Source organism: Melospiza georgiana, chromosome 2, assembly GCF_028018845.1.
Source record: "Melospiza georgiana isolate bMelGeo1 chromosome 2, bMelGeo1.pri, whole genome shotgun sequence".
Lineage (NCBI taxonomy): Eukaryota > Metazoa > Chordata > Aves > Passeriformes > Passerellidae > Melospiza > Melospiza georgiana.
The window spans coordinates 11,603,890-11,628,501 of record NC_080431.1 but is presented as its reverse complement, the minus strand read 5'-3'; the positions used below and the strand labels follow the sequence as shown (position 1 = coordinate 11,628,501).

General features: G+C 40.3%; 1 protein-coding gene across 1 annotated transcript; it reads right to left on the bottom strand.

The window, feature by feature from the left end:
* Window positions 1–561: 561 nt before the first annotated feature.
* CXADR (CXADR Ig-like cell adhesion molecule) lies at window positions 562–24,395 on the bottom strand. Its single transcript, XM_058018494.1, has 7 exons — window positions 24,313–24,395; window positions 8,332–8,501; window positions 7,455–7,659; window positions 6,934–7,089; window positions 5,817–5,939; window positions 5,394–5,532; window positions 562–5,043 (listed from the first exon to the last, which is right to left on the bottom strand). Exons 1-7 carry the CDS (start codon window positions 24,368–24,370, stop codon window positions 4,776–4,778), a joined length of 1,119 nt encoding a protein of 372 aa, XP_057874477.1. The 5' UTR covers window positions 24,371–24,395; the 3' UTR covers window positions 562–4,775.
* Window positions 24,396–24,612: the final 217 nt, after the last annotated feature.

Genomic DNA, 24,612 nt, shown 5'->3' with positions numbered 1-24,612 from the left:
CAGAACACATTAATATATCAAGATAGGCATGCATTATAACATAATAGCATGCATATATTATGAGCAAATGAAAGTTAATTATGCCTCCAATTATATGAGCTTAATGCATGCCATTATTGCAGATAGAGCCCATGCCAGCTTTGGATCTCCACCCTGGAGATGACACTGGAGAAATCACATAAATCTCATGTAAAATGACAAGGACAATAATCAGTTGGCTTGCAAGGCCAAGCAGTGCAGAATATCCCAAGTCAGCTTCATCGAAATTGAAAGAGATGCAAATTAACACATTAACAATAAAACCCCCAAGCATTTTATCAACATACTTTGAGTGCTGTCAACCAGCTTGTTTGAAATTTAAAGGACAATGATTAATCAGTTTCAGGAATTTTTGGTTCTACCTAAAATAAAGAGGGATTAAATCTTATCTATGTTTCAGAATAACTATGCCTACAATTAAAAACCCCATCTAAAAGTGAATATTTTAAAATATCTACAGTTTTATTTGCCTTGGAAGGGGGCAGGGGGGAAAAGCAATAAATAAAATTATTCATGCCAGCATGGTATACACAGCCATATTTATTAGTTCACTTCCAATTACATAAAGAAAAAGCTGAAGACATATACAAGTGCTGCTTTAAAATAAAGACAGACCACTGTTTTCTCCAACAGTTTTATTTCAAAAAGTACACAAGTCTGTCATGGAATTATAGCATTTTAAAATTTTGGATTTTGTTTTTTTTACAAATTCACTCACAATACCTGTATTTTAAAATACCATTCCCCCAAAAGTGTGAATATAAAAACCTCATACTGAAATTCATATCAATGTTCAAAGTCCATGCTTTGTGCATGAGAAATGCAATGTAACATTGTAACATTTTGGATCCCAGGAAGTTGTTATTGCTCTGATTTCAGCTGAGCTATGCCTCAGTGCTAGGGGATTATCCAACAAAGGGCCCCAAAAAGCACCTATCAAGTGTATAAAACAAGGTTTAAGTGACACAAATAGCATAATATCTTTAGACTGAACAAAGACCTAGAGTGATCCAGAATATATACACTGCTCAGAACAAAACTAAAAGCTTGTCATGGAAACCAGTAATATACAATATTCAGCATTACATAAAAACTTGCAATTCAGAAGTCTTACTTGCACTATTAAACAGGAAGCATACATCTAATATGAATGAGACTACCAAGAGCTGAGAAAGACGTATGCATTGTACATTTCTTTCAAAAGTCATGTTTTACCCCTCCAACAAGGCATTTCTGTGCACCACACAGTTTTGGAAGAAGTATTTGTTCTTAGGGAAGGAAGTTTCACACAAGTATCTTTAAATACCCACTGCAGAAAGTTGATGAAAACTCTTGTAATGTATGGACAAGTGTTACGTAACCTCTACAGTATTACAAGTCTAACACTTTATTCACACCATGCTAAAATTGAGGGGTTGCTTTCTATATATAGTAGTCTTCAACAGGCAAGTTTACAGTCATGACATTTACTAGAGGTTTCTTGAGCTCACTTGGAGTATTTACACAACGGTACCACCCTCCCTCCCCTTTCCCCCCCTTTTTTTTAACAAAATGAGACTTTAAAAATGCCACCTCCTAACTGGTATATCAGCTGCCATTACTTCCTACAACTGTTCTGTCAGCAGAGCTCTCTGTCACATCAGACACCTCATATGTTTAACCAGTTCATCTCCCACACAGCTAGAAATTGTCAAAATACAGTAGCTGCTTTTGAGAATCATAATCCAATGTAAGTGAACAATCTAGTGACAAAAGAAATAATTTATAGTAGCAGTATTATGTTTTCATAGTAGTGTTGCATCCACCCAAAAGGCATGATGATAGCAACTTGAGGCAGAGTTTACCCCAAGTCAGAGGTTCTATATTTCAGATAAGGACTGTGTCAGATCCCATTTCTTTCATTTTTCCATGCAATTACATAAATAGACAGACACTGTCAAGGCTGCTAAGCTTAACAGCCAGGCTCTGAGGGCACATCAGGCTGTCCTTCTGCCCATTTATTGTTTTGCACAAGCTGACAGAGCATCAAGCATGTGTAAACTCTGCTCCATGTGCTTTACTGAGACAGGTTTCTGAGTTTGAGTGTCCTAGGGCTTACCTGACTGTAAGTTACAGGGTCTCAGGCCAAACCAAAAACAACCAAAAAATTAATTTAAAAAAACCCTAAAAAAACACATAGGTCCACAGATGGCTTAGAACCAAATTTAGTAGGTTTGCTGCCTGGTTCCTTCGGTTTATAGCTCTCTCTCAGTCTGTGATTCACTTTAGTCTTGCATTCAACTTGTATTTGCAGTAACTATACCCTTTTCATTAAGAAAGGCCTTAGTTTCAAGGTAAACAATCAGTGTATGATTAACATCTTGGAAGTCTCTTCTATCACAATAATTGGATGCAAAAACATGTCTCCTCATCTATAGTTCTTCAGAAGCTATGTTTGGCACATTTACTAAGCCTATTATTCACCACATAAATGAAAGTCAATCATCTCTCTCATTGGTACAACAACTGAAGAGCTTACAGGAACACAAACACTTGAATCATAATTAGCAATTGAAGGATTTAAGTGACATTTTGAAATACAGAACAATACAGAGAGAGACACTGAAGTTCACATCCAAAAATAGGCATGAAGAGGTATAAATAGTACATAAGAATCAAGAAATCAGATCACAGTGTCATGTTTTAAGAACTGTACCATCATCTAAGCACCTGTTCATACAGTATGTTTAGGCACCAGAATTTAATAAAAACTGAAGTTACAATCAGGCAAATCTTATTGACAAGGCACACATGAAAGATAAAAAATCTGATCTCTAACAGTATCAGTTTACAATCTAAAAAAGTCCCAAATGTGTAAAACTAACTCTATATTACTTAATAGCCATTCAAGTTTCTAAATTCAGTATGAAGGGTAAGTTAAAATCATGAAATTGTTTGAGTTGTAAGGAGCTTAAAGATGACCTTGTACCAACCACTGCCATGGGCAGGGAAATTTCTTTACATTAATAGTGCTAGCCAAAAATTGTGCACCTATTTACAGATAGGATAAACATTTAGTAGTAAGCCAAAGAATTCATCACAGATGTATAGGCAGCTACAGATAAGCAGATACTAAACCTAGAAGTCTGGGTTAATGTTGTTTTCTCTCACTGTTGCTACACACAAATAATTTTAACATCTTTCAACAGCCTATTCAGATATTTCCTTCATCAACATCAGTGCACATACTGTAATGAATTTACAGTTTTCCAAAATACCTTGCAGTTCAACATCTCTAGCTAGGGTCAGCTAAAAACTCTGCCCCACCTGCTCCCCAGCACAAGACAAAGAAGGTAGAAAACAGGAAGAAAAGAAGAATTGACAGATTCAAACTGTACAGAGTTTTAAATGGAGCTTTTGCAGGTATGTAACAACAGTCATTAGAAGTTACCAGAAGTCCTTAAAAACATGTGAAAGTAAGACAAGGAATTGTTGTGTTTCTTCTGTATTGCTTTAAGTTTGCAAAATTGGGAAGAAGCATTTTCAATCTTGCAACATGAGATTTGTATCAACAATTCTGGGTAATTGTTTTCTCTCTGTTACATGAAACGCTTGCTCTCCACAGTCTGAACATTGGTTCAGAATATTTAGTGTTTTTAAAGAGGCAAGAAAAAATGAGCTTTGAACTCCTTGCAAATTCATACAGCCAGGCATTAGCATCTTGAATAAGGACTGACTACTGCTTAGGGGCATACAAGAAAAGTTGTTTCCACAGTGGTTAGAGCAAGAGGACAGACATCAAATACCAGTTACTTAAAACAGGCTTCATCAAATCCCCATAAAGCTTCTAGGAAATTGCTTTGGAAAAAAACCTAAGAGCACTGCCTTAACATCTAACCAAGCATTGGAAAATGCAAGGTACAACTAATTTAAAGACCTGTGTAAAGACACATAACTCATTCTTGCTGTGACAGTAACAGTTGGTCTCTGTAGGTTTTAGAGCTTAGATACTTCTACCAACAATCTGATAGGACCTCTTGCATCAGATAACGTTAAGTATTAAGTTATCTGACAGGACCAGAACTAGTTACTGTAAAAAAATTTGTGTTTCAAAGAACTTGCAAGGTTTTCTGTCACACTTTCACTCATGGCTCTTTCAAATTCAGAACGGGTTAATTTAATTAATTGAACCAATCAAATGACTGTCTGCCCCTGACAAATAAGAGCTCCAGCACTCCAAACAAACATCACCAGGTTAAAGAACCACATAAATACTCAATTTGAACAGAATTCAAAGTCATCCTTGGTATTTCAGCCCCCTGCAACTATACCAGACAGTGGCCAAGTTAAAATATTACTGTTATTCCACAATTAAGAATAAAGTCTCAGGAACTCTGAGAAACTTCATGGTCTACACATGAAATGCTTTTGCTACTTCTCACCTGTGTCTCACTGTTACACATTCAGAACTGTACATTAGCTGACAGTGTCAGAACCTCCTCAGCAACCTACCAGAGGTCCAAATACCTTCAGTGTCCGATATTTATTTATGAACTTCGTTTTTAGCAAATAGTTCAACTATCATAGGCAAATAAATTTAAAATTAAACATGAGAATTGGTGGCTTTTCAAACTCACTTGTATATTTTCTTCAAGGAAAATTTCATGCCAGTGTTTAAATGAGGGATGGAACACAGTATTTTTCTCTAATACTTACAAAGAACACTTTAAAAAAACAGCTTTTAAATTAATAATATTTTATACTATCGACCCATCTTTGCTTTGTGCTGGAATCATCACAGGAACAGCTCCCATTCTACTTAAATTAGGTGCAGCTACCTTTGAAGGTGCAAAGGCTGGGGTTTGAGTAGGAGCACGTTCAAAGTCTTCACTTGGGACTTGGCTATATGGAGTTTTGGTATATCCTTCCATGTTGGAGGGAGACATTGAGCCCAGGGAGGAGCGATTGCTGCCGATGTAGCTGCGAGCTGTAGAGCTGCGACTCTTTGGAGGTGGAACATCTTCTCTGAAATGAGCAAAACACAAACAAAATCAGTTGCAGAACAAGGGTTCAGTCACCATTACTTTAAAACAAATATTCAGTTTGGTTTTTTTCTATTCCAATGTAGTCAAAAATATCCTTACATCTTCCTTTAAAGTAACAAAAGCCCCCCAAACCCTCAAAATTCATTGCTTCTAAAATGTTTACTGAAATTAGACAAACCACAAGAAGTTCTCCAACAAGCCATTAGTGTTATAATAAGCTTTCCAGATTAAGACAGAAATCTCAACTGTTAAGTAACTTATTTGCAGAAATACACATTTAAAAGTTAATCTTCCAATAATACTGCTCAGAAACTAGAGATTCATTGTTACCTGATATCATGATGTACTTCTTTCTCGTATTTCTTCTCTCTGTGCTTCTTACAAAAACAGAAGATGATAGAACACAGTACAGAGAGACCCAGCAGAGTTCCTATAATAGCTCCAGCAATTATACCAGCTGTATTTACGGCTAGAATAGACAAATAACAACACTGTGTGTTAAATGTCAGAGTTATGAGACCTTTCTTTAAACATTAAGCCCAGTATGTTTCACACGAGGCAGGTCAATAATACTGAATCACTGAATCAGAGGGGGAGTGCCCAATCACATGCATTTAAAACAGTAAAATTTGAAGTGGCACCCAAGAGTTACATAAGAGCATTGGGGTTTTTAACCATTTAGGAGTTTAGAGAAAAAGACTGCTCAGCTTTACCACAAGAACGCTGTGTGACTATTGCACAGCAAACACTTACGAGGGGTGACATTCAGCTCAACAGAACATTCATCTGTGCCAACTCTGTTGGTGGCCACACAGCTGTATGTGCCAGAATACTCTCGAGAGGCGTTCTTCAGAAGAAGCTCCCCTGTATTTTTATCTACAAACAACAGAAGGGAGAGGTTTACCATTTTCCTCAATATAATTCCATATTTAATATCACAAAATTACTAAACCAGCATATACATGAAACCTTAACTTAAAAATGCTATATGAAAAAACCCAGATTAAAACAGTTCTATCATGCTGTAAAATGCTATTGTTTGTAAAAGTCTTACTGCATTAGAAATGTATTCCACAGTATTTGACTTGCTCTATCTGCTGAACAAGTTAGATAGGGTGTAGATTCTATAGAACACACTCAGTGTCCCCAAAACTACATTCACAAGCCCAAAACTAACATGGCTTTTGTGTGTTTCAGGTCACTCTTGCACAACGTCATTCTTGTCCAGCACTGATACTGCCAATTTCTCTTTTTGTCACCTTTAGACAAATTTGGGATGTGGAGAAAGAAGGGTCACAACAACAGTAGCCTAAAGTCCTGAGTGGTACAGAGGACATTAATGATCAGCAGATTCACTGTCAAAACAATGAATAAGAGACATCAAATAGGAGACCATGAGTCAAGTCCAAAATGAAGAACAATATTAGGTTCTTCCTTTGTAGATGATTTTTAGGGATCTATTCTTTAAGATATTACATACTCTAATAGAATGCAGAAGCTTACAAAAAATTGGAGATTGTTTGCTTGTTTTAAATCATATTGAAGCCACATCTGAATTCTCTATATCCACTTAAGCACAAAAGCAAAACCATCAGCAAGCAGGAGAACTAACAACATCTGGGCACAGGTGAGCATGATACTGCAGCTCTTTATGATAAGAATCTCAACTTGAAGCTTGAAACATTTCCAAACATGAATTAAAAACCAGAATCAACTCCAGCTTGTTTCAAATTCAGTTTTGTTAGAGGGCAGAAGTGACATTTAATCTTGACAACTCTATAGTAATGCTAATCCAGAGATGCTTACAAGCCAAAAATAATATTGCAATCTTTTTAATTATTTCAGAGTAATAAATGAAGTTTGACAGTACTCAGCACAGAAGTGGCAGGAAGATTCTGTGTGCCAGACACTCTCCTCCAGTCGTAAGACAGAAGTGGGGATCCTTCTTGTGACACACATTTCAAGGTAACATCTTTTCCAATCTCCTGTGATCCTTCAATGGAACACTTAGTCCGTGCTGGCTTTACTAATAAATAAAACATCACTGAATTAATAACAGTCACAATTAAAATAGTTCCTAGTTGTGTTCTGGCAGCCAGTTCATTCTGTGAAAGATAAAGTTTGTGCCACAAACCATTTCTATGCACAGAAAGATTTTTCTACAAAATATGAGTCAGGTGCAGAACTTCTAGAAATGCTTATAATTCTAAATATCATTCCCTTCATTTCCCAGAACAGAATTATGCCCATCCCTCCCTCAGTAATGAGCATAATCCTCACAGATTCAGTACAACACTGCCCAACAGAAGCTTTCATTTCAGACACTGAAAATAGGGTGGAATAAGCACATAAAAATAATCACTGAAAATTTAAGAAAATAAATTATCTTACCAAGTACAGTCAACTGTATTTTCTTGCTTTGAACTCCAGGAGCCTTCTTCACTTTGCACTGATATGTGCCAGTGTCTGATGCTTTTAAATTCAGGATATCCAGTGAACCATCACCAGATCTGGGATCAAGGTTAGTAAACTGCATTCTCCCAGTCAAACCAGCATAATAATGATTATAAACCCTGTCTACAGCATACATAATTATCTATAAAAAAAAAGAAATATGATTCAGAAATCTACTTAGTGCATAAACATTTAAAATCATTTCATCTCTTTGAATTTTCAAGTTTCTTTCTATAGTTTTAACCCCAGAAATAAAACAGTGAGTCAAATATCTCCACCTTCAAAACAGCACCACATACAGCATTATGGTGAATACTCCAGCTAAACACCAAGTACCAATATGTCAGCATTGACTTCTGACTGGAAGAAAACTGTTTAGAATTGCTCCAATTTAACTCTGCAAAACCTGCCTACTAATATGAATCATCTTATTTATAAGGCTTTCAAAGACAGGAAAGTATCAATAATCAAAAGAGCTAAATATATTTAAAATTAAGTCCTTGTGAATCTATTTTCAATAAGGAAGATAAAGCAGGTACAAAAGCAAAGTTTTCTTTTTGGAACTGAAGTGTATTTAATTTGGAAGTTCTTCATTAGAAGGCAAGTTTATAGTGAAAAATGTCTTAACATTTCATCCTTAATCCAGTATTTCAAAACTTCCACTCGATTTCATGTGACTGGTGCTTCAAAGCAATTTAAGATCACAAGCATCCCAACCTGAAAAGGTGGAACTTTAAAGAGTCAGTAAAAACCTCATACATTGACCTACTAAAACAACTGAATTAACACTGTAGAAAGAGAAGTCTCTACTTACTATTTGTTCCTTCTTTTGATTATCTGCTGGTATCAATACCCACTCAATATCTAGTGGTCCTTCATCTTCTGCCGAGAGTTCAAACGTACATGGCAACGTAACTTTCTCTCCTTGTGCCTTTTCAAACATTGACTGGTCAACTGAAGTTATTGTTAGGCTTCTTGTCAGACCTATAAAAATAAAATTTTATGTTCTGAAAACAAGTCACATGCAGTTGTTCACTGTAAGTGCTCTATGACATACGTCTCCAGTATAGAATTCATGCCATCAGTCAGAGTTGTCACTGGTGAAGAAAGCCTGTGCAGACCCTGTCACCCAACACAGTGCAAAACCCTGTGCTGCTCATTGGAATTACACCCAACAGGCAGCCACATCTTTCAAGCCATACTTGTTGTTGTTTGGAGTGGTTTTTTTGCACAATTCATGTCCCACACAATCCTCAGCTAAACATTTTCAGCAGCAGGTTTTCAAGTCACTATATAATCACCTTACCATTACTCCCTCACTGTAAAATGAAAGTATGGAACAGGAATGAAGTCTGCCAGGATAGACAGAATTCTTGAGAAATCCTGGGTTGGAAGTAACTTACTTTGCCTTTAGTTACAAGGGCTCCTCCATCTACAGGGAGATAGAAGGCAAATTAATCTTTTTGAAAAATCTCAATGAGTTTTTTGCATTTGTTTGTCTGTTCTGCTTGTCTTTCTCCTCTAAAAAGGCTGCATAATCCTTATCTGCATGCCTCTAGGCAAACATGCTTCCAAACAACAAATTTTCCTCAATTCAGCCCTGAAAAAGAATTCATATAGTGACACAGAAAGAGCTACTCAAAAGGCCTACAGCAAGATTCCCCATTTCACCACAAACACAGGCTCCCCTTATATCAAGTGTACAGGCTTGCACATCACAGCCAGGATGTGGAAAGCAGACCCTTTGCTCATGATGGAAACAGGTTTGGCACTCTTACATCCACTGTTTTGTCCACCTTGCTGGAAACCAAGCTCAGATTTTTGGTCAGTTTATGGGTGCAGTTTTCTGGACACACACACAGATGTGACCACAGCCAGGAGAGCTGCAATGCCACCAGGAGAGTGGACAGCAGGAGGAAGATCGATGGCTTTGGCGTCTTTACAGAGGTAAAGTAACAGCCTCAGATGAAAAGTCTTTAAAATCATTTCACACAGTGCTTTTATGTTCTAACTTGCACTTCTCCATACAGCAGAGGAGCTTCCTTCACTAGATCATTGAATATGGTGAGTTGGAAGGGACCCAACAGATATCCTTCTGCTTTTTTAAAATTTTGCTCTCTACCAATCTTTACATTCTCTTCCTGATGACAAAACAGCAGGATCTTTAACAGCTATTTTAAAAAATCCTTCAGAAAGAAAAATCACTTGACATACTAAATTCTAGACTAGAGCCTGCAAGAAAAGCCTTTCACTTTTTTCACTGTTTGATTATTAACAAACTAGGTAGGATTATTATGTTTCCTACTATTGATGGTACTACTTTTCATGACATTACCCTCAGTCTGGTGGAAGAAAAAAAAAACATCAACCAAAAAAAATCCACACCAACTTGAGGTAGCAAAGAGATTTACATGCAATGTCTCTTGACAACAATGTACACCTTTTCAAGGATAACTCTAATAGATTTGTACTACTTCTTTTTTGACCACAGTAAAAAGATCTGAACAATTAATTCTCTGCTACTAGGCTGAATTAATATTGTTCCCTAAATAACAGTGATCTCCATGAATACTGGTTGACTTGTCACAATCCTATCCCCTCCTAAAGGATCTTCTCAGATTTTCAAACTAGCCATTCTAAACCTCTGAATAAGCAAAGACAACACAAGTACTACCTCTGCTTATGGGTAGTACATTCATGTTTCCATAACACCCAGTAGCATTTACATTACTAATGTAAATTCCTGAACTATTTTTCCACACTCTTCTGTTTCCCTTTCCCCCATGGCCTCATTAGGGAACTGCAATACAATACTCTCAAGTTCATCTCCAAATTGCATCTTCAACATTACTATGTTAAAGAAAAGGGAGTGAACTCAAGTGCAGTTTAAGTGACTGATAATGAAATACATTATGATGTTACTTGCTTCCTTAAAAGCCTCAAATCTGTAACTGTAATTAAAAGCTTCCATTCTGAAGTAAATCACTGAAGCAGAGCTGCTGCTCTGTGGCAGCATCTCCAGTCACAGTCACTTTGCCATCTGAAGTTCCACAACAAAGGATCACAGCACACACATTTGCTTTGCCCTCCCCACAAGGGAGCCTGCTGAGAATTTCACAAATGGGACAATAATTCAAGCAAGAGTAACACTCTGCCTTTTCACAGCAGATAGTGGGGAATACAATTCATACTCTGAAGACAGCATGACACATCCCTACTACTAAAAAGTATCAACCCCTCTGATTTCCAGTTGATACCTGCTGAAACACAACATGGCCAAGAAAAAAAAAGCAGACAGATGAGTATCCATGTGCTGATTTTTTGACTACTTTTCTAAACAAATGAGACTTCTATGATCAATGTTTTATTTCTCTCCCTCTTCAGATGTTACTTGTTCATCTCTTTGACAATTTCAAAACAAATATAAAAGAAGAAATAACAGTCCAGTACAAGCAGAAGTCCCCCAAGTACTCATTTGTACTGACATAGCTAATAAGCATTAAATTCTTCAACTATCTCTTGCCTCTCCATTGCCATTATGTGAGTATAATTTCAAAGTGGACATTACACAGTTTCATGGCAAAACACTGAGAAAGTGGCAACTGGGAAGAAAAATTATGCTAGAAGTTGGAAGCACTCCATTTCAGAGACACTCTCCTAGGAAACTAAACTCCAGCAGTCCCACCTATCACTGCCTGGCAGCTTGGTCCAAGTGCTTTAAAAGCCAGAAATAGCAAATGTTTCAGTTTCTACTACAGCACTCATTTCTCTGATCCAAGCACACAAATCAACATAGTAATCACAGGCCAAATAAAAGCAGAACCTAACAGTCTGAAGAGGGTTGCCCAAAATAGAAGATTGTCATAAAAATATTTTTAAAGTTTTGATTTTTGATACTTTTTAAGACCAAGTAGTACTTCCATGCATGCAAACATGCTAATGAAAGCTAAAGCACACAATCCTCAGCATTACACCCAACAATCATTCCTGCACGTGAAGCTCCCAGCACACAGTAGCTGCTGTGTGAGGTACTCAAACATCAGTCTGAGCCTTCTAATTATCAGAGCTTTTCCATAAATCTCAATTCCTTTCCTACTGCACATCTCCCAACACCTCTTTTTCCTTACACCAGTATTCCATGGTCTTTTCCTTACAGTAAGGCTGCAAACACAAACCTTTTTTCCACTTTTTTTTTTTGGGTCAACATCAGCATGCAGAAGCAGCAAGCACCTCAATTAAGGTACATGTCAGAGCTAGCTGGGCTTGGACTGAGCATTAGCAACACAAGGGAGGGGCAGGTAATACTAGTTGGGAGATTCCCTTCTGCAGGGAAGACACACAGCTGCTGCCAGATATGCTGGAAAAGGAGGCTTGGCCAATTTGACATGTCACAGATTGTCAAGGGTCCTATGATCTTTATTATCATACCAATAGTGCCTTTTTCTTTTCTTTTTTGTTCCTTTCCCACTCAATTATTACCTGCTATTAACAGAGACCTGGATGGAGCAAATCAAGTGTGGTTAAAAAACTGGACATGAGATCTCAGGTCCTCCTTGCTCTTTTCCTGTGGGGGGAAAGGCTGGTAGAGACACATCCTTCAAGTGAACAACTCACCACAGGAATGGCACTGCAAGGAGCACTTGAACTTTTATGGCCACAAGTGTCCCTGAGAAACAAGGGCTGATAAGTTAGAGATAGGATCCAGCCAAGGAAGTGGGATATGAACAAACTCATCAGAGCTGGTGAGGAGCCATGTAAATGAGAGATCTCAGGGAATGGGAATTGAACTTGGCAATAGGGATGGAATAGAGACTGAGCCGTGGGAAGTGCCTGGGTCAGCCTGGTGGAAGGAAGAGATACCAGGAAGAGATACCCTGGTGAGGTTAAATGATGTTAAAAGGGAAGCCACCCACAGCACCTGTACACAGAGCTGACAGCAGAGTGAGGCGTGGGGGACAGCTTGCATGACTGGAGCTTTGTCATCAGTGGACACAAGCTTTTAAACAAAGCCAGGAAGGGAAGCACAGCAGGTGACCTGCCCTCTACCTGTAGGAGTAGCTGGAGCACAAAAAGCTGCTCTACAGGACAGACAACAGGCTGGCTAAGAGCTTGGGGGTCAGGGTTAAAGGAAACATCACAGACAAATCACATGGTCAGGATAAGAACCTGACAAAAACTATTTCAGCAGTTCCAGGAAGTTTCTAAAAATGACAGAGACTGGTTACTACTTCACCTCTGTGACATCTACTAACAGGGCAACACAGCAGGATACAAAATCTAAGAGGTTTCTGAAATATTTCAGAGGAAAACAGCACTAAATGAGTCAATCCCCATTTGATACTTTCTTGAGATTGCTTTCAAGGAAAAAACCCAAGAACCTGCCAGGGATGGGACCAAAGCAGCCTTGACCATGACCACTTGGCCATGAAAGAGTGATGTTTAAAATCCTGAGAGGAGGAAGGGAAATCCAGCACAGACCCTGCACTTCATTTGAGCAGACTGCATTACCCAGTAGCTGGAATTCTGTGGAATCCAGTTCAAAAAACCAAAAGAGCTCAAGGAAACTGAGGAGTATTTAAGGACAATTACTAACCACACACAAGGAGTACATCCCAAAACCCAGCAAAATAAACAGATTAATCAGCAGCTTGGCCTAAGGAGGAAGAAGCAAGAACAGCCTATCAGGGAAGAATACACAAATACTGCCCAGGCATGCAGCACGCCTGCAGGGAAGTCAAAACACAACTAAAGCTGAAAGCAGCGTGGGACTCCAGTGCCACATGAAAACCTTCTACTATTACCTGAGCAGTAAAGAGTCAGAGAGAAAACTGGACAGGTGATAGGTGATACAGAGAAGACCAAAGTACTCAGAGTTGCTGCTGTTTGGAGCAGAAGGTTGGACGTGACCGAGGTCATGTCCAACACAAACAATTCTGTAACTGCATTAAAGATCTACATGAAGCAAGCACTGTGACAGGATGACATTTTCTCCATTTTCCCCAAGATTTACACCTTCAGTTTCCACTCCAATCAGGGAGATTCTATTTATTTATACATGCTCCTCAAAACATAAGAGGATCCACTGTGGTATCCAACTGCTAGTACATGACAGGCAGACACTTTATCACGAGCTGAAGGAAGGTCTGTGTTTGTTTTGGTTAGCATTGTTTAATGGATAAAGTTTCAGACCCTTTTCTGGTTTAGACACAGATAAGTGACTCAAGCCATTCATCCTACTTACTCAAATATGCTTAGCATTAAAATATCTAATTTCTAACTGCAGCAAATAAACCTCTGCAAAGTGTAGACTTAGAAGCACACAACAAACTCTCAAGAAAACCCCTGAAAGTCAACTTTGATGAAGTGAACCTGATCCAAATGACTGCATATTGTTTTCAAAGTATTTTGCAAGAGAACGTGCTATATTCAGCTGTGGCAAACAAATGAATATTTGTGACTGGTTGAGAAGATAAAAGCACCCTTCCTTTGATGAAGAATAATAAGTATTATCCCTTACAAAAGTTTGTATTAGAAGAAGTAAGAGGCCCATACACTATTTGGATTCTGAACATTCAGATTTAAGTTTCTTAAGGTGGAATAAAATACTCTTTTTCTGGGGAACTGACCCTAAAGAGCATTGCAAACTATATCTGTATGACTGAACAAGTTTTTCATATGATTTCTGAAGGGGTGCAAACCCATAGCAAGTCTTTAGAAAAACTCTTTCCTTCTGAATATCTGAACTTACTTATAAGTATCACTCAAGTAGAATACAGTTTAGCACCTACATTATTATAAGGAATAATCCAGGGAAAACTAAATATTTTATGGAATCTGATAGAAGTTGCTTTCTAGTATAAAAGAATCTTCAAAATAGAAAGCAGACAAAAAATTAAAATGGAGCAAAGCTTTCTTCATTCCAACACAGACACAAGCAGAGCTGTGATATATACTAATAAATAACAGAAAATAAATGACAGAAAGGAAATTACTGTATTAACTACTTATGCATTTAGTATTTTCTTATTTAATCAGGGCACATTGAAATTCTGCATTGCTGGCTTACACAAATGTAAGTGTGCATCTAAATTTGGCATGAATGTTTGTGGCAGCAGATAGGGCAGTGCCACAGAAGGGTTATGTAACCTGGCAGAGACAGTCCCTCCCTACATGGGGAACAGGGCAGCTTCTACAGAGAGTAAGAGCTGAGTTCAGAGATGTTGTTCTACCTTGTGATATCCACCTGCAACTGCATCTTCAGAGTACTTCACTACCAGGCTTTCCAAAGCCAGTCTTGTTTGCCGATACCTGACTGCAAACAAGCAGAGGCTCTAAATATAAAAATGCTTTTTCTCACAGAATGTGGCCTTAAGTAGCAAGCAAAGATCACAACCAGAAATGCACATTAGTGCTTTGAGAGCCATAAGCTGTAAAATTTACTTAAAAGACTTCAGCTTAGACTTTTATTTCAAATGCAGATTAGGGATGTACCTGTGATCAAATCTTTTCACTGGGCAGATTTCAGTCTCAAAAACTGCCTCTCCAACAACCCCACTTTACTTCTGAATATTCTCCTTCTCCACAGTTCATCTCCTACTTTTCTCAGCTAGCTGTAATGACTTTACAGAACAAAGCTGCCCAACCTTTCCCACCTTAGACAGTTCTACAACCTCTTATCTCAAACCTGCACTTCTGAACTCAGGCCCTGTCAGAGTGAGTGAGTCAGGTTTACACCCTGGGAGCAGGGAGGGTGCAGGGAGGAAGGTACACACGGAGGAGGGCCTGGCTGAGGAGACTCCCTGGTGTTTAGTGGCACAATGTGACACAAACAAAGTCTCCAAGGCCGATGTCCCCACAAGCACCCCACAGTCATCTCCTGCTTCCTCACAATGCCAAACATCAGCATCCTCAGCAGCCAAAGGGAATGCCTGCAAGGCAGGTTCCTGCTGATCAAGTAACTGCATTAAAAGCTGCCTTCACAGAGGAATAGAAGGAAACAAATATTTGGCATTACTTATTTTAGTGGGTTTTGCAGCACCCAGGAGCTAAGTCACACCAGCACAGCTGAGATGGCCAAAAAGCTGCAGTTACGCTGTTTTTCCACAAATGAGAAACAAAACCACATCCTCAATTTATCAGTGAAACCCCTCCCCAAAAGGTAAAAAAAGTTTAAAAATAAAGGCCCAGCTTCAGAGTTGGATTCTCAGTTTCTACACCTTACCTCCAAGAATAAAAAGACCCAACACAGTTACAGCTTTCAGAAGTTTGGGCCCAAAACACTGTGAATCTTTGGTGACTCTAACTTTTCACATGTCATAAACTCGGCAACAATAAATCCCTAAACAGTATCCTTTAGCTTAGTAAACATTGGAGGAACAATGTCAATAAAAAGGAAGTTTAATAGAAGGATTAAAAAGATTAGCAGTCTTCTCTTTAGAAAGCAAATTCAATAGACTTGGGGATTTTTGAGATGGGAATGAAACTCAAAATGTTACATGACAGATTCCGACACACATTTTACTTGAATACACATCCCATTAATTTAGCCAGGTATCCTGGTATCAAAGAATATTCAGGCTTCACAGTAACCTCAACGGAGGTAAAACAAGCAAGAAACAAAGGACAGGAACAAGAAAGCAATTGGTCAGGAACTAATAAATGCTAGATAATAATGCAGCAGTAAATAAAACAAGAGAGGAAAAAGTCCCACAGCATTACTGCATCTGAATCCATGTGTGTAAAGAGGTTTGGTTCTAGTACATTCTATTTTAGAACTCCACAAAGAATTCAGTTTTTAGGATAATCCCATGCTGATAAAGGCAAATCACAAAGCCGTTCCTGACAAAGAAAGTACTGTCCTGCTAATATCAAGTGTTAAACAGTTACTATTTAACATGCTCCACAGACCACATTTTTTCCATGCTTCACACCCTAAGTGTTATCATACAATGCAGTGATACAAATTTCAGAGATAAGCACAGTTCACTGGAGTGGTAAAAACACGCAAAAACACATTTTAGCAAAAGGAACAACTTAAACCTAACATTTCCAAGGCTAGTCACACTACTGTACCAAGTATTTTTCTACTTAAACCTCAAAAAGGCCCAATGCAAAATGGTGAGAGAGAAGATAAAGACTTACCTTTCTACCCTAGCCTAGGTCCACTAGGCAGAGCACTGGTTAATCCTCAAAGGCAGTAAAATTAAGACAAAAGATGCTCACACCTGCATTTCAGACTTCCCAGGTCAGTGCTCTCTAAACTGGAGTCACAGATCTCAGTGAAACTCTCCTACTGTGCAGAAAAGACACAGTTTATGGAGCCAGAGAAAGTAAAGGCAGCCCAGGAATAAAAGCACTCACCTAGGACAGACTTGGCTCCACATACTCTCCTCCTTCCTACTTTAGTCCCAAACTAAATATAAAAACAGTTCAGGAAGCAATTTTTTGTAGAAAAGAGATAGAATTTTACATACTTAATGTTAGTAGGGACAAGATTTTAAAACCCTCTCTTGCACATTTCATCTCAGCTACCTCACCTATAGCTCAAAGAGGCTGAGTGACCAAACTCCCAGTTTTCAGAACACTTTTTCCACTGATGGTAAAGATAAAAGATGGAAGATAAAAGACTTCTTTGCATGAAATAAGTTTTTGCCATAAGCTACAACAAGAAGGCTGATGAAACAGCAGGGCGCTCAAAAAAAACCCAAGCAAAAAAAACCAACAAAACAGCAAACAAAAACTAAAATGCAACAACAAAAAAAATCCAAACAAGAAATAACACCACAAAATGAAACACACCCCAAAAAAATCCCCCTACATATAAGAATAAGCCTGGGAAACTATCTACTGTCCTGGATAGTCAACTCTGCTGCTGGGTCTCAAAACAGTGGGCTTGTATTTACAAATTTTACTTCCTCTGAGCAGGGTGAGGGGGAAGCACCACTCTTCTGAAGCACATCTACTTGAATCCACAAATCCTCTGTCAAATCACACGAGTTAAAAAAAGAAACAAAAACTAGATAGGAAACTGACTATGCACACTTCTTCAAAGACATTTAAAAAAACCAAACTCTATTCACACAGCATTAAATTAATAAATAGCTCCAATTTGTGTAGTGTAGTATACCCATGCCCTAGTTTAAAAGCTACAGCACAATTAAGCTACAAGTTACACATGTTCCCAATCTAATAAAAAATTCTTAACTTAAAGGCTCATATAAACAAAACTACCAATAACCCCAACTCTGCAAATACACAGCATGAGCTTGATTTCACTTTCCTCCACAGTTCAGAGACCAGCTGAAACAGCTATGCAACAATTAAAACTTAAAAACCACAGGCTAAGACTTGAATTATCTTTCTTTTTTTTTTTTTCCTCACAACTTCGTTTTTTCCTCAACACACCCTTTGCCTTCAGATTCCCTCCAACATCCCTTTCTTTTGCAACTGTCCTTGTGCTCCTTACTTGTTCAGCACATTCTTGGAGCTTTTGGGTTGCTCAACCCAAAGCCACCAGCCCGTCTCCTAGCAACTGCTGGCTGATGACCTTCCTGAGAGGGACGTGCTTATCAAGAGGAGAGAGGGGGCATTCAGATCTCCTTACTGAAGGGGAGGATAAGCTTTCGGGAGGCAACCGAAAGGGGGAGGGGACAGTGTAACACAAACCGGGACTAAGATTCGTTTTAAGCAGAGGAGTGTTTACCCTAGTATCTCCATAAAACCACAGTGATTCCAAGTTTTCTGTGGGATCAGCTGGATGGGCTTTGGCAGCAGCTCTGACACAAGGGAGGGGAGAAGGAATCCAATGCCATGGCTGGAAGGGGCAACAAGCGCAGCAGACACGAAGATGTAACCACATCACATCTGTAATGGGGACAGCTGTAATGTGACACTGTGCCTTCAGACTGCACTTCAGAGACTCTAAGAAACAGCACTGAGAAGTGCAAAATGAAATGAAGGCCAACCTTACCAAGACTTCTTTCAGTGACCACAAAAAATAATAAGATCAGAGCTGAAATCCTGCCATGACTTACACAAAATCCTGCCCCTTCTCTCCCAGGTCTATGCCAGCTGCACAGGTTGTTTTGCCTTTAGCCCTGAAAGTCACTTTCCCATGACAGAGGGATATTGGAGGCTTACACAGTCACTAAGCAATCAAGGCACATGATTCGATCTTTTTCCTGCCAATTTGATGGCATTTCAAAGGGAGCTGAATGAAGCAGCTCGCTGGCAGTGTGAAGGCATTGGGCACATCTGTCAGCCGATGCATCAGGGAGTTCACTAAATCCAACACTTAACTGAGCAGCCATGTTATTTGCACTTGAGTAAAGAGGCTTTGGCTCCTCCCAGCTACTGAACACGCAATGCTTTTCCCCAGTACATGCAAGTTTAGCTTTAAGATTGACAACTACTTGATTCAGTAGCATAGAGTTGATTTTGGGCTCTTTTCTTGTTACTGTTTCATTTTTTTTAAATATAAAGGCGAAGTATTATGTCAGAGAAAAATATCTTGTCTGCCCACTCTTGTTTCCCTCCCTGCCCCACTCCCACCAAAAGGAATAAGCTCAAAGAATTACCCACAAAGTTAACAAATCACTTAAAAATTTATGGAGACTAAAATATATATCTTTTACACATAGAGATTAATTTTTACATGCCTTAAAACTGAGATTAAATATTTCTTGTAACTTATACTGTTAATACATCTAAAATGAAGAACTGAAGATGCAGGATAAATGAATACAGGATACTTCCTTATGCAAACTAATTCTGTACAAGTTCAAACAGTTGAGAATGTATCAAATCCTCATGTTTCCCTCCAACACACCAAATAGTTCTTGTTGACTAATCATTTTTCAGCATACTAAGCATATAGGCTTTAGCTGTAGGGCATGAAAAACAAATCTGTTAAAAAAATGTAGCAGCAAGTGCAGCTGCACAACTTGCAAGCATCAAGTACCTCAAATGCATCCTGACAGCAGCTAAAGGACATCAGAGCACCAGTGAATGGCTCCAGTGCAGAACCAATAAAGCTCCAAATTGTGACTCTTTTTATCACATTTTGAACACATAACCCAGCAAGTAGGTGAATTTTAAATAAATTAATAAATAAACAATAGCAATCATATATTCCACCTATATGCATTTGAGGTTCCAGCTGACACACCCTTGCTATAATTCAGACTTGATCTCGTTGAGTTGGATCAGGAAAAGGAACAGGCAGAAAACTGACCTCACAAAATTTTATTCTTTTTATAACTTTAAACTCCCTAAAGTAGCTCACTGTGGAGCCAGATGAATGCCAGGTACAACTTCAAATGGGGTGCAAAAATAATCTTTGAGGTTACATCTGGACATTTGACTGATTCAGCCATGTAGTCTTACTCCTCAACTAAGCTCTTTCCAGGCCAAGGTTTTACAGAAAATACTTAGGGAAAATACTGATCAAACAGAACAAGTTTTCCTCCTAATGCTCTTCTGCCATCCTTCCTGTCACTCATTCCTGCCCTGCATCGGGGCAAATTGGTGGTAAAACACTTTCTTATTTTAAATCATGTGATCTAACCAGTTAAAAATTAAAGTTTTCAGCAACTGCGACCCATTTACAACTGCAGTAAAGGAAAGCACCAGCTAGGATGCAGGGTTGCTTATATTGCAGCTGCTACTGAAAAGGGTTTACACAGAACTGTGACTTCCTGCCACTTACTCCGGGGCAACTGGCTGAAGAGACTTTTCTGAGCCATCTCCTGAAAGGTGCAAAGGAGCAAAAGAGGAATTCCCTAAAAAGGAAAGGGGAAAAAAAGAAAGAAACAGAAAAAAAAGAAAGTGTAACTAAATTGCTGTAGTAGAGGGGGTGGGGACACATACATTCTTCCATGCCGGTGAGCCACACAGTTGTTAAATTCTTCTCCATATTTATTATGTTTCACACAGTATCTAAAAGTTTCAAGAAATCAATCAGAAGTTGCAACAAGACCAAAAGGATCACTGTCATTAAAAGCTTACAAAACATGCAAACAACAATTGATTAAATTACTGTGGAAGTATGTTGAAACAATACTGGCCCCAAAACCAAGCTTCCTAATTTGTACAAATTTCTGCAGGCACTGTGGCAAAGGAGTTCTAATGTGCTCCAACACTGAGGCAGATTTAAAGATATTCAAGATTACTCTCTTGAAGTGTGAATGGAATAATAGCAAAGCATACACTTGCTCATATGAAAACATGAGCAAAAATATTTTTCATAAAGCAGCAACAGAAGCCAAACCAGGCACTCGGGAGGGGTAGTTTCATCTGTCTCTAAGTGGGCTTGGCTGCGCAAGAGGCAAGAACTGGAAGTGAAGACAGAGAGGCAGCTGAAGTTTGATGGAACACAGGGGGCAGTCAGAGGAGACCAAAGGGATGAGTTACAATAATGTCTGCAGCAGCATTCTCAACACATCGAATACCTTCTGGGAAACACAGATTAGCTAAGGAAAAATCACTAATTCAGATGTCATGGTTGATGTCACAGCAGCTGACTAACAGTGGATTAAGTAATCTCTGGGTAAAGACTTCATACTTCTTAAAACTCTAAGATCCAGGAAACAGGTCCCAAATTTTGGGTAACTTCTCACATCAATGGATGCTTTAGAAGAACCTGAACCCTGCACCTTGTTCAATTACAGCCCAACAGATGAAGTGTCCCTCGTTTAGCAATTAAAAGACTGGGAGTCATCATTAAACTCCTGTGGTAGTCACACTTCTAATTTAAGGTTCTGCAAGATCCTATTGCATGCATAAAAACATGAACAGGCTTAAGTTCCTTATTATACTTATTTGGTGTATCAACCACCAAATGCTGACTTAACATGCCTGCATTAGGTTCTACTCCTGCATGCACGATCCTGGAATTACTTTTGCAAGTTTAACAAGAGGGCAACAACTACAGATCTTCCTAAGGTTTAACAGAACTTTTACCATATTTAAAAGCTTACAATTCTGTTAATAAAGCATCACACATTACAGAATTTCAACACAGTACAAAATTACCAACTATTACCACTGCAAACAAAAAACCAAAGTGCACACAAAACCTACCACAAGAGCAGCAAGAAAAGATATCACTGCAGACTAAAGTTCCTACCCAATTATTTACCTTAGCACTCTACTCAAACTCATCCTCAGTTGGGGCATCCATATGCACAGCCATTTCTGTTTTGTAAAACCTTCCTCCAAAGGTTAAATGGGTCAGTATGCATGCAAGACCTTTTTTTAGCATGTCTTTGTGTAGGTATAATGTGGCTATGTTAACATTTTCAATTATTGAAAATTTGTGTTCTGAAGTTATGCATTTTCAGCAGCTTAAAAGCCATAAATTATCATATTTGTTAAATTGGGATCACAAGTTCAGCACCTACATTTATTCTCAGTCGTTGAAAACCCTACATAAATTAGAATTTGCACCAAATGGAATGAGATCAGTTTCCCAACACTGCATACCCAGGGAGACAGTGCCACACCACGAGATGTCAGGATCACAGAACACAGCTGGGTGAGGAAGGAAGTGAGGATGTTCAGAGTGACAATGTTTCTCCTGCCAAGCCACCCTAGGGTGTGACAGAGCCCAGCTTTCCTGGGGATGGCTGAGCATCTCCCTGCCCATGGGAGGTGGTGAATTCATTCCTTCTCCTGCTTGGCTTGCATGCATGGATTTTCCTTTCCCCATTAAACTGTCTTCATCTCCACCCACGAGCTTTCTCATTTTTACCCTCCCAATTCTCTCCCTCATCTCAACACAAGGAGAACAAGTGACCATGTAGGTGGTCCTTAGTTTCTTACTAGGGTTAAACCACAACCACCACAAATCCAAGTAACTTCAGCACCTAGGCAATGCTTCACTGACAACAGCTCTCACTCAACTGCACGAAAAATAGCTTTCTCCAAGTTTGGTCCATATGGAGAACAGCAACTCACTGACATCTGCTCCTTCAGTGAATGTCTATCTGCAGCACAGACCCAGAAACCCTAACTTAGCCTGATGGGAAAGAACACAGGCTAGCTCAGAGGACACATCAACTCCTACCATACACAGATTATTCAATTATTTCCTTCAGAGGACTGTGAAATATACATGGTTTAGAGTACAGTCACCCAAATAGCTGCATGAAAGAGGTATGTGTGTTTTTATTAGGAATATTTCTTTATTTGCAAAGTCAATTTCACACTGAGATCTGAAGACACCTGTATCCTTTAGCTGAACTAAAGTGTAAAATTCCATTATGGATTGACATTTCCTCATACATTAATTATTCCTATTTTTTATAATCACAGCCTTTGATAACCTAGCAGTGCAAATGCAGCACATATAATTCTACTCACAATAAGTTCTTTTCACAGTTTTCGTTACATGAAGCTTTTCAATATAAATCTTGATGACAAACTATTGTCATCTATTGCCAACTAAATACTAGTAACTCACAGCTCTTACACAGCATCTACCTTGTTTCTAACTCTGTTTCAGGAAACACATTTAATGCAGAACTACCTATTCCCTTTCATTCAGGAGATCAGAGTTCACCATTCCATTACAGACACACGGTTTTGATCCCATGAGTAATTTCCCAAAACAGCAGTGACATCAACACAGGCATTAACATTTCAATAGGAAATAAAACCTGACCCCCTGACACAACTGATACACATTTTACTGTGAAGCTGAGCCTCCATGGGTGTTTTGTCACCTTTTATAATTTCACATAAGTTTGGGCCAACTTTAGTGAAAACCCGCTTTTATTTTAGATGTATGTGTAGGAAACACTGATATGGCAGCCAAGCTGATCACAGGAACCCAATAACATCTAGGATTTGAGATGAAAAACATCTGCCTGCTTTTTAGCAGCCTAGGCACGTTTGATTTGGTATGTGTGGGTTCTGGGTATGGTTGATTGCTTTTTTTGTTCGAGACTATCTACTCCTTTGTTTTCTTTCATCACGAAAAACAAACGCGTTGAGGTCCATCCAATTCAACTCCTTTCCTCCCACCCTCAAACCCTCTCGCGTTTCCCCGGCAGGGCTCCATCGTGTCCATCGGCTTCGGACAGCCGCGCTCCGAGGGCTCTCCGGGAGCCTCCCGGCCCCTTCCACCCCTCAACAGCAGCGCCAGCCTGGATGCTGGAGCTGCTACACAGCAGGGCTGGGGTTTGAATGCAACATAGGGAGGAATTCCTTTTTTTTTTTTTTGCTTTTTGCTCTTTCCACGTCGGTTTTCCGCGGGTCCGCCGCTCCGGCCGGGAGACACCGGCGGGCACGGGAGGCTGCCCGGGAGGGCGGCGGGGGAAGGGGAGGGGGAGGCGGCACATAAAGCTCGGCAGCCGCGCTGAGGGCGAACAAAGCCCAGGTCGGCTCCGCGGCGCGGCCCCTCCGCCAGCGCCCGCCCGGGCACCGCGCCCCGGGCTGAGGGCGGCAGGGGACGGGGAATACGCGAGCGACGGAGACCCGCACCCGGCCGGGACCCGCACACAGCCCAGACCCGCACACAGAATCTCTCTCACACACACACACGCACAGGGCGGAGACCCCCTCACGCCCACACACACGGCGGGGACCCCACACACGCAGGGGCGGAGGTGCGGCGCACCCCAGATCCCGGAGCGGCCACCGTGCGGGCAGCAGCCCCTCAGCCCCGCAGCGCTTCCTCCCAGCCCCACAGAGCCGCCGCCGCCTCCCGCCCTCCCCTCTCTCTCTCCCCCCCCTTTTCCCTTCCCTTTCCCTCCCGTCGGTCCCGTCCCGTCCCGTCCCTTCCACCTGCGCCCACCTGCGGAGCAGAGCAGCACGAGGGCCACGCCGAGCAGCGGCAGCAGCGGCGGCTCCATGGCGCGGCGGGCACCCGGCGGCAGCGGCGGCGGCTCCGTGCCCGGGCTGCGCCCCGCGCACCGCCCAGCAGGTGAATCAGCCCGGCCCGGCCCCGTCACTTCCGGCCGCTCCCCGCCCCGCCGCGGCTCCGCAGCGCCCGCCCCGCCCGCGGCACCTGCGCCCGCCGGGGCCGCCCGCAGCGCCGGCCCGCCGGGGCTGCCCTCACCGCCCGCACGGCCGGCAGCGCCGACGGGGCGGAACC